Below are 10,919 nucleotides of genomic sequence, written 5' to 3'. Positions count from 1 at the left end.
CTTAAATTTACTCAGTGTCCCAGCATCCACCACACTTTGGGGTAGTCTCCCAAACATTGACTCGCTTCCCGCTGCCTCAGAAAAGCAGCCAGCATAATCAAGGACCCCATGCACCCCGGACATTCTCTCTTCCAGCTTCTTCCATTGGGAAAAAGATACAAAAGCCTGAGAACAAATATCAACCAACTCAAGAACAGCTTCTTCCCTGCTGCCATCAGACCTTTGAATGAACCTACCATATATTAAGTTGATTTTTGTCTACACCCTAGCTATGACTGTAACACTACATCCTGCACCTTCTCTTTTCCTTCTCCCCTATGTACTCTATGAACAGTATACTTTGTCTGTATAGTGCGCAAGAAACAATACTTTTCATTGTATCCCAATACATGTGACAATAATAAATCAAATCAAAAATATATATAATTTCAAATACTTAGGAAGATCTAAACAGACGCACAGCATGTAAATCATAAAAATCACTCTCTTCCACATCTGCGATTTGCAAAGTTTAGAGCACAGTCTATATTAGCAACTGATGGTTTTCCTGAAGGGATAACAGTTATTAATAATGTAAGCAAGGATGACATGTTGTTGAGGGTAATTAGTGTAAAACTTTGAGTCATTAATGAGCAACAATTGTCAATATTTAGCCTGGGTTGTTTCGAACCTGTCCCGGCAGTTGGAGTGTTTACTCTGATGAGTAAACAGGAAGATTCAATCTCCCGGGAGTGCAGCAATGTAAAATCCCAGATTGGAAATGCACTCAGTCGGACACTGTTTGCACATGGTTATATTGCTTTGATAACTCTTCATATGCGGGATGATTCCAAATTGAAGCTGTTACGTTCATCTCGGAGTCAAAGACTATATACATACATATAGCGAGAGGGAGGGAGCTGAGCGAACTCCAATCAGTCTACTGACAGAGAGCAAGAGAGCAAGAAATAGCCTGGAGCTTATCACAGGTGAGCCCCAACTACTCCAAGTCTTTGATTGATTCGGATAGAATCTTGTAAGGCTTCTTATGTATAACAAGAAGATTATAACATAAGCCGACAGAAAGTTGCCTGTTTAATTAGTGCAAAAGATTTACAGACTTGTAAACCATCAATAATTTGACAGTATATTGTCTTCATGAGAGAATGATGACATTTTTCCAATATTTTGTTTCCAAAGTCTGTTTCGTATCAAACAGACATTGTTAACTGTCTTTGTGTTTTCTTTTATTGTTGTTAGTTGAGTCCTTTTAGATTTATAAGCTTGCTAACTCTTAATGCAGGTCAAAAAATTTTTCATTTGATTTGATTCATTATTGTCACATGTATTAACATACAGTGAAAAGTATTGTTTCTTGCGCGCTATACAGACAAAACATACCGTTCATAGAGAAGGAAATGAGAGAGTGCAGAATGTAGTGTTACAGTCATAGCTAGGGCGTAGAGAAAGATCAACTTAATATAAGGTAAGTCCACTCAAAAATCTGATGGCAGCAGGGAAGAAGCTGTTCTTGAGTCGGTTGGTACGTGACCTCAGATTTTTATATTTTTTCCCGACGGAAAAAGGTGGAAGAGAGTATGTCCGGGGTGTGTGGGGTCCTTGTTTATGCTGGCTGTTTTTCCGAGGCAGCGGTAAGTGTAGACACTGATTCGGAATTACTGCTAACTGTTTGGTGCTGTTGGTGCCCAGTAATGCGTCTTTAAAGGGCATTTGTAAAGTGCAGGGTGAAAAATCCCAGCTATTATATTTGAATTGTGATTTTGAAAGATTGACTACACAGAATGAAACGTTGATGTTAAGTATTTACTGAAAGTTGGTGTCAGCTACCAAAGGGAACAGTTTGAATGCTGGGCGTGTTGTACAGAGACCAGTTCACTAATAGGATTCACCGTGCTCCAAATTCTCTGCTCATTCATTTTCTCGTTTATCAAGCTTGATGATCAGAAGTTGTGAATGCAAGTTCAAGATGAGGGACAGGAGGCTTAGGGGGGATGTGAGGAAAATCTTTTTTACCCAGAGGGTGGTGACAGTCTGGAATGAGTTGCCTGGGAGGGTGGTAGAGGCGAGTTGCCTCACATCCTTTAAAAAGTATCAGGATGAGCACTTGGCACATCATAACATTCAGGGCTATGGGCCAAGTGCTGGTAGATGGGATTAGGTAGGAGCTCAGATGTTTCTCACCTGTCGATGCAGATTCAACAGGCCGAAGGGCCTCTTCTGCATTGTATGATTCACTCAATTGTCAGAACACTTAGCCAATGGATGCACCTCACAGCAAAAACTCTGTCCAGCCAAATTTACCTTCTGAAATCCATTTCACTTTCTCAAACCTGCAAATGTAAAGTAGAGGTGGCAGTTACCTTGACTTTTCACACATTGCTGCAGCTGGTTTCTCCATTTCAGTGATCATATTCTCCAGTCTGAGTCAGGGAATGATGTGTTCAAATCCTATCCCAGAAATTGAGTACTAGATCCGGGATGGCATTTTACCGGAGGAATGAGGGAATGCTGCGATGTTGGAGGCCTGTGTTTCCGATGAAATGTGGAACTTAAATGGCATCATAGAATCATAGAATCCCACAGTGTAGAAGGAGGCCATTTGGCCCTTCAACAACAAATCCACCCAGCTCCTATCCCCATAACCTTATGTATTTACCCTAGCTAGTCCCCCTGACAGTAAGGGACAATTTAGCATTGCCAATCCGCCTAACCTGCACATCTTTGGAATGTGGGAGGAAACTCGAGCACCCAGAGAAAACCCATGCAGACACGAGGAGAACGTGCTGACTCCACACAGACAGTGACCCGAAGCCAGAATTGAACCCGAGTCCCTGGCGCTTTGAGGCAGCAGTGGTAACCACTGTGCCACCGTGCCCTATCAGTTTGTTCAGATAGGCAGAATAGACCCTGAGGCACTTTGTAAAAGAGAAAGACAGGAGATTCTGTCTCTGCTCCTCCCTCAACCCATGCCACCCAAAATACAGATTCACCGGTCACTCACTGCAGTTCCTACATGGAACTTTATAAATAAGTGGGTGGCATGCCTTGCTACCTGTCATCTGTCCTGTGCACTTTCTGTCTTGTAAAACATTTAGATAGTATACCCTGCTGCTACTGAGCGTCGGTGGTGGAGGGAGTGGATGTTTGTGGATGTGCTGCCAATCAAGCGGGCTGCTTTGCCCTGGATGGTGTCAAGCTTCTTGAGTGTTGTTGGAGCTGCACCCATCCAGGCAAGTGGGGAGTATTCCATCACACTCCTGATTTGAGCTTTGTAGATGGTGGATAGGCTTTGGGGAGTCAGGAGGTGAGTTACTTGCCACAGGATTCCTGCTTTTGACCTGCTTTTGTAGCCACAGTATTTATATAGTTGGTCCAGTTCACTTTCTGGTCAATGGTACCCCCCATAGAGTCCGTACAGTATCTGAGAAGTCCCAAATGGTGCTGAACATTGTGCAATGATCACTGAACATCCCACTTCTGTCCTTATGACTGAGGGAAGGTCATTAATGAAGCAGCTGAAAATTGTTGGGCCTCGGACACTACCCTGAGGGACTCCTGCAGAGATGTCCTGAAGCTGAGATGTTTGAATTCCAATAGCCACAGCCATCTTCCTTTATGCCAGATATGATTCCAACCAGTGGAGAGTTTGCCCCCTGATACCCATTGACTCCAGATTTGCTCAGGCTCCTTGATGCCACACTCGGTCGAATGCTGTCTGGATATAAAGGCCAGTCACTCTCACCTCACCTCTGGAATTCAGCACATTTGTCCATGTTTGAACCAAGGCTGTAATGAGGTCAAGAACTGAGTGACCCTGGCGGAACTCAAGCTGTGTCAGTGAGCAGATTATTGTTAAGTTACTCAAGTTCTTGAGTTATTGCCTGATAGCACTGTTGATAACTCCTTGTATCACTTTACTGATGATCAAAAATAGTCTGATGGGGCAATGATTGACCTGGTTGGATTTGTCCTGCTCTTTGTGTACAGGACATACCTGTGCAATTTTCCACATTGTTGGGTAGATGCCAGTGTTGTAACTGCACTAGAAGAGCTTGGTTAGGGGAGCGGTAAGTTCTGGAGCACAAGTCTTCAGTACTATTACTGGAATGTTATCAGGACCCATTGCTTTTGCAGTATCCAGTGCCTCCAACCGTTTCTTGATATCACGTGGAGTGAATCAAATTGGCTGGAGACTGGCATCTGAGATGCTGGAGACCACTGGAGGAGGTCAAGATGGACCATCCACTCGGCACTTCTGGCTGGAGATCTTTGCGAATGCTTCAGCCTTATCTTTGCACTGATGTTCTGGGCTCCTCCATCATTGAGGATGGAGATACTTGTGGAGCCTCCTCCTCCAGTGAGTTTGTGCTCAAACATTTGAGAAAGAAGAGACAGGCTAACAATTTGATTAATAATACTTCTTTACACAATCAGTGGTTAAGGTTTGGAACTTGCTGCCTGATCGGGTGGTGGATATAGTTTCAAAACTAGCCTTCAAAAGGGAATTGGAGTCATGGGGAAGGTAACGGGATGGGACTAACTCTCTGAAAGAGCCAGCAGACTCGATGGGCCAAATGACCAGCTTCAGTGATTTTGTTTGAATTGTCAGTGCAGTCAAAAATATTTTCAGTAACTTGCCAATTGTACTGACTGTCTTGTCTTTTCACCAGTTCCGTAACTCAGACACCGGAAGCACTTCCACAGCAACGCAATGGCTTCCCAGAGAAGCGTGCTCCTCCTGGTCTTTCTGCTACTGATTGTGAATGCTCAGTTTTCCAGAGCACAACACTGGTCTCATGGTTGGTATCCAGGAGGGAAAAGGGAACTGAGTCTGTCCCAAACTCCCGAGGTGGGTCCTAAAGACTTTCCATTTCTCAAACTTTGTACAATCTCAACTCCTTCTTGCGAACATGTCAATCAAGAAGGCGTTTAAGCAAATCATTCAGTATCAATATTGATTAAAATATGCCATCTAATTAATATTCTTAAGAGATCTTCACTTTAAGACAGTTGAAAATCTGAAATATGGAGACAAAATGCTGGGAATACTCAGCCGGACTGGTAGCATCTGTAGTGAGAGAAACACAGTTAACATTTCAGGTCGATGAGCTTCCAGTTTTAGATGTACTGGTGGGTTATGAACAAGTACAATGTCAGTGAAGGGGGTGGGGAGGAGGTGGGGATAGAACAAAAGGAGAGGTCTGTGATATGGTGGAAAGAAGTGTTAGTATGTAACCGGTGACAAACCGATGTAATGTGACCAATGGGAACAAGATGTAAGGGTCAGCTGACCCAGTAAACCATGGAACCAATTACAGAGTGATGTAATAGTCAGCTGACCATCTGATTCGCTATAAATAAGGAACTATGTAGAATTGTGGGAAGTTTGGAGTGGCCCAGGGCGAGGTCCCAAGTTTGGAGTAATGATGTTTCTTTATTAAACCCTTTCTTTGATTTATAAGTTGGAGTAAGTTTTGTTGTATTTTCATATCTGCAATTTTGAAGAGTTCCTTCTGAGGAAGGAAGAAGGACTGATGCGTTCATGGAAGGGCTGATGGTGGAAGGAGGGCGATTATGGGACACAAAGAGAAAAGCAAAAGATGCAGGTCTCAAGAGTGTGGAAAGAACAACTGAAGATTCAGCACTGTTCATAAAAATGAGAATGGGTGGCATGGTGGCACAATGTTTGGCCACTGCTGCCTCACAGAGACCCGGGTTCGATTCCTGGCTTGGGTGACTGTCCATGTGGAGTTTGCACGTTCTCCCTGTGTCTGCGTGGGTTTCCTCCGGGTGCTCTGGTTTCCTCCCACAGTCCTAAAGACGTGCTGATTAGGTGCATTGGCCATGCTAAATTTTCCCTCAGTGTACCCGAACAGGCGCCGGTGTGTGGCGATTAGGGGATTTTCACAGTAACTTCATTGCAAACATGACACTACAGTACTGTTAATGTCGGAACGTCCAAGAATTTGACCAAATAACAAACTACTTGTTCAAGGCAGCCCGGTGGGAAAAGGGATGTGTCATTTCCCAGAAGGCTGGTATGCTTACCCTCTTGGTATTCCAAGCCGGCGGAAGTCATGAATTTAGGATGTGATGCTGAAGTTGTTTGACTCTACACCACGGGGGAGATGTTAACCGAGTGGTAATGTCACTGGGCTCCTAATCCAGAGGCTCTGGGCTCAATGCTCTGGGTTCAGATCCCACCATGACAACAGATGGAATTTAAGTTCAATTAATAAATTCAGAATATAAAGTTAGTCTCATTAATGGCGAGCATGAAACTATCATCAATTGTTGTCAACAGAATCAGCATGGTTTTACGAAAGGAAAATCATGCTTGACAAATCTACTGGAATTCTTTGAGGATGTAACTATTAGTGTTGATGAGGAGGGGCACGTGCATGGGGTTTATTTGGCCTTACAGAAGGCTTTCGACAATGTTCCACATAAGAAATTAGCCTGAAAATTAAAGCGGATGGGATTGGGGGTAGTCTACTGAGATGGATAGGAAATTAGGTGGGAGACAGGAAACAAAGAGTGGGAATAAATGGGTCATTTTCCAAATGGCAGGCAGTGACTAGAGGGCACGCAGGATCAGTGCTGGGACCCCGCTATTCACGATATATATTAATGATTTCGATGAGGGAACTAAATGTAATATCTCTAAATTTGCAGATGCACGAAGTTTGGTGGGAGGGTGAACTATGAGGAGGATACAGAGATCCTTTATGTGATTGGACAGGCTGAGTGAGTGGGCAAATGCATGGCAGATGCAGTATAATGTGGATAAATGTGAGGCTATCCACTTTGGTAGCAATAATAGGAAGGCAGATTATTATCTGAATGACAGATAAGCATTGGCATTATCCCATTGAATCTACACTTCACACCCTTCCAACAGCAAAATAACTTCTTCAGATGAACGGTTGGCTCTCAGGGTGAAACTGGTTCCAGAGACAGGCCAGAAAGCTGGGGCAACCTTGCCTCAGCAGTTTGGGGGAGACCCGGCTGGATTCTATGCCTATCCAGTAGTTAATTAGCTCCCCTCGGGACTCTCCCTCTTTAACAGATGAGAACCTGCCTCTAAGAGCTGCCGGCCAATGGGAGGACTGGAAGCTCAGCAATTTCAACAGCCTCTCCAGCGGTTGTTGCCACAGTTGGGGCTCCATCCATCTGGGTACCAGCCTTGCTGCAAGGTAAGTGTGTTTGAGGGTCTTGGGGCCAGTCAGGCTGACCCCAAGAGTGGGTTGGCGGTTGGTGAGGACAGGGGTTTGTGGCCATAGAGACAGCCGTTGTTGTTGAGAGGCTCCTCTCCAAGCCAGGGCTCACCAGCCGGTCTACCCATGGGTTGAACTGCTCACCTAGCAGCAGGAGCAGGAATAGGCCGTTAATTGGCCACTTGAGTGGCACAGTTGACATCTGGGAGAGCGGGCCACCCTCCAGCTTCTCTGCTGTTGACAAAAGGCTATGGTGGCTGGAAGGCATTGCCACACCACACCTACCTGCCCTCACTCCCGATGTTTCAGCACTCAACTACCGCCACCACCATCCCATCTCTTCCCCCACGCCGCAATTCCACTCCTGCAGGCATCAAGTATCAAAACCTGAATGAGGTATTCCAGATAGGGGCTGACCCAGGGTTGCTAATGAACTACTCAATAGGCATAGAATCCAGCTGGGCCTCCCCCAAACTGCTGAGGCAAGGTTGAGGGAGTTCAGCGAAGGTTTACCAGGCTGATTCCGGGGATGGCGGGACTGATGTATGAGGAGAGATTGACTAGATTAGAACTATTTTCACTGGAGTTCAGACGAATGATGGGGGATCTCATAGAGACTTATAAAATTCTAAGAGGACTAGACAGGATAGATGCAGGGAGGATATTCCCAATGGTGAGGGAGTCCAGAACCAGGGGTCACAGTCTGAGGATTCAGGGTAGACCATTTAGGATGGAGGTGAGGAGACATTTCTTCACCCAAAGAGTGGTGAGCCTGTGGAATTCCTTATCACAGGAAGTAGCTGATGCCAAAACATTGAATGTATTCAAGAGGCGGCTGGATATAGCACTTGGGGTGAATGGGATCAAAGGTTATGGGGAGAAAGCAGGATTAGGCTATCGAGTTGGATGATCAGCCATGGTCGCAATGAATGATGGAGCAGGCTCGAAGGGCCAAATGGCCTCCCCCTGCTCCTATCTTCTAAGTCTCTATGTTTCTATGTCCCAGCTTTCTGGCCTGTCACTGGAACCAGAACGTCCATTCTTTTGTGCTCCAGTCCCCTCAAGGTAAAGAAACAAGAGATAATTCCTTATTTTAAAACGGGGCTGGGGAAGGGGACAATTAAAGGAAAAGGTCATTGGAAAAGTCCAATTGAATATTTCTTGTTATTTCCCAGGTTTCGGAAGAAATCAAGTTATGTCGAGGAGAGGATTGCTTATTCCTGAGGCCTCCACGTAAGGATGTGATAAGGAGCATTGTGGTAATTAAAACATTCTTAATGCTTGAGGAAATGCAAATAGTGACTTGCAAAAAGAAAACTCTTTTAGAAACTGTATAAAAATTTCAAAATGTGTTTAGCTCATAAGAGAAGGAATTGCAGAGAAACCCGCATTTATTCTGTGTTTATGCAGCACAACCGCACAGTCATAGAGGTTTACAGCATGGAAACAGGCCCTTTGGCCCAACTTGTCCATGTCGCCTTTTTTTTTAAACCCCTAAGCTAATCCCAATTGCCTGCATTTGGCCCATATCTCTCTATACCCATCTTACCCATGTAAGTGTCTAAATGCTTTTTAAAAGACAAAATTGTACCCGCCTCTACTATTATCTCTGGCAGCTTGTTCCAGACACTCACCACCCTCTGTGTGAAGAAATTGCCTCTCTGGACACTTTTGTATCTCTCCCCTCTCACCTTAAACCTATGCCCTCTAGTTTTAAACTCCCCTACCTTTGGGAAAAGATATTGACTATCTACCTTGTCTATGCCCCTCATTATTTTATAGACCTTCATAAGATCATCCCTCAGCCTTCTACACTCCAGAGAAAAAAGTCCCAGTCTATTCAGCCACTCCTTACAACTCAAACTATCAAGTCCCGGTAGCATCCTAGTAAATCTTTTCTGCACTCTTTCTAGTTTAGTAATAACCTTTCTATAATAGCGTGACCAGAACTGTACACAGTATTCCAAGTGTGGCATTACAATGTCTTGTACAACTTGGTGGGGTTGTGGATAGTCTGGAGGGATGTCAGAAGTTACAGAGGGACATAGATAGGATGCAAGACTGGGCGGAGAAGTGGCAGATGGACTTCAACCCAGATAAATGCGTAGTGGTCCATTTTGGCAGGTCAAATGGGATGAAGGAGTACAATATTAAGGGAAAGACTCTTAGTACTGTAGAGGATCAGAAGGACCTTGGGGTCCGGGTCCATAGGACTCTAAAATCAGCCCCGCAGGTGGAGGAGGTGGTTAAGAAGGCATATGGTGTGCTGGCCTTTATCAATCGAGAGATTGAGTTAGGAGTCCGGGGATAATGATGCAGCTATATAAGACCCTCGTCAGACCCCACTTGGAGTACTGTGCTCAGTTCTGGTCACCTCATTACAGGAAGGATGTGGAAATGATTGAAAGGGTGCAGAGGAGATTTACAAGGATGTTGCCTGGATTGGTTGGCATGCCTTATGAGGATAGGTTGAGGGAGCTCGGTCTTTTCTCCTTGGAGAGATGTAGGATGAGAGGAGACCTAATAGAGGTATATAAGATGTTGAGAGGCATAGATCGGGTGGACTCTCAGAGGCTTTTTCCCAGGGTGGAAATGGCTGCTACGAGAGGACACAGGTTTAAGGTGCTGGGGGGTAGGTACAGGGAAGATGTTAGGGGGAAGTTTTTCACACAGAGGGTGGTGGGCGAGTGGAATCGGCTGCCGTCAGTGGTGGTGGAGGCAAACTCAATAGGGACTTTTAAGAGACTCCTGGATGAGTACATGGGACTTAATAGGATGGAGGGTTATAGGTAGGCCTAGAAGGTAGGGATATGTTCGGCACAACTTGTGGGGCCGAAGGGCCTGTAGTTTTTCTATGTTTCTATGTTTCTAACTTCAACAAGACGTCCCAACTCCTGTATTCAATATTCTGACCAATGAAACCAAGCAGGCGGAATGCCTTCTTCACCACTCTGTCCACCTGTGACTCCACTTTCAAGGAGCTGTGAACATGTACCCCTAGATCTCTTTGTTCTGTAACTCTCCCCAACGCCCTACCATTAACTGAGTAAGTCCTGCCCTGGTTCAATCTACCAAAATGCATCACCTCGCATTTATCTAAATTAAACTCCATTTGCCATTCGTCAGCCCACTGGCCCAATTGATCAAGATCCCGTTGCAATCGGAGATAACTTTCTTCACTGTCCACTACACCACCAATCTTGGTGTCATCTGCAAGAGTCTTTACAGAGTTGTGTTGACACATTTTGTAGACGTGAAAATTAAGAACCCTGAATCATCAGTTTTAGTTGTGTTTTGGTATTCAAGGATTAGAAAGGACTGTGCTTATGTGGAAAGACTAAAGGGATTGGGATTCTTCTCCTCAGAGCAGTGAAGGCTAAAGAGAGATTTAATACACATGTTTAAAATGACAAGGGTTTTTGATGGAGTAAATACAGGAAAAATGACCGTAGTGGCAGTCAGACTGATGATCAGAGGGCGCAGGATGAAGGTAATTGGCAAAAGAACCATAGAGAAAATGTTATGATTGCAATGAACGGCAGAGCAAGCTCGAAGGGCCAAATGGCCTACTCCTGCTCCTATTTTCTGGCCCAATTCTCCGACCTTGCCTGCAGCTGGAATTTTCCAGTTCCTCTGCAGTGAACGGAGATTGGGTTGAGCACCAAATTATCCATTCTCGCTGCAGCGTTAGTGGGGCGTGTT

At 44.9% G+C, this 10,919-nt stretch overlaps 1 protein-coding gene across 1 annotated transcript in view; it reads left to right on the top strand.

Annotated features, from left to right (window-relative positions):
• The first annotated feature begins 875 nt into the window (after positions 1–875).
• LOC144500645 (mesotocin-neurophysin MT-like) overlaps positions 876–10,919 on the top strand; it is a 48,965-nt gene continuing 38,921 nt past the window's right edge. Inside the window, exons 1-3 of the mRNA XM_078223911.1 lie at positions 876–968; positions 4,671–4,849; positions 8,393–8,476. Of these exons, the coding sequence (XP_078080037.1) occupies positions 4,712–4,849; positions 8,393–8,476 (222 nt within the window). The 5' untranslated portion in view covers positions 876–968; positions 4,671–4,711. The remainder of the gene's footprint in view (positions 969–4,670; positions 4,850–8,392; positions 8,477–10,919) is intronic.

The sequence above is a fragment of the Mustelus asterias genome, chromosome 1 (assembly GCF_964213995.1).
Source record: "Mustelus asterias chromosome 1, sMusAst1.hap1.1, whole genome shotgun sequence".
Lineage (NCBI taxonomy): Eukaryota > Metazoa > Chordata > Chondrichthyes > Carcharhiniformes > Triakidae > Mustelus > Mustelus asterias.
Note: the sequence above shows the minus strand (reverse complement) of the source record. Positions and strands in the feature narration are given on the sequence as shown.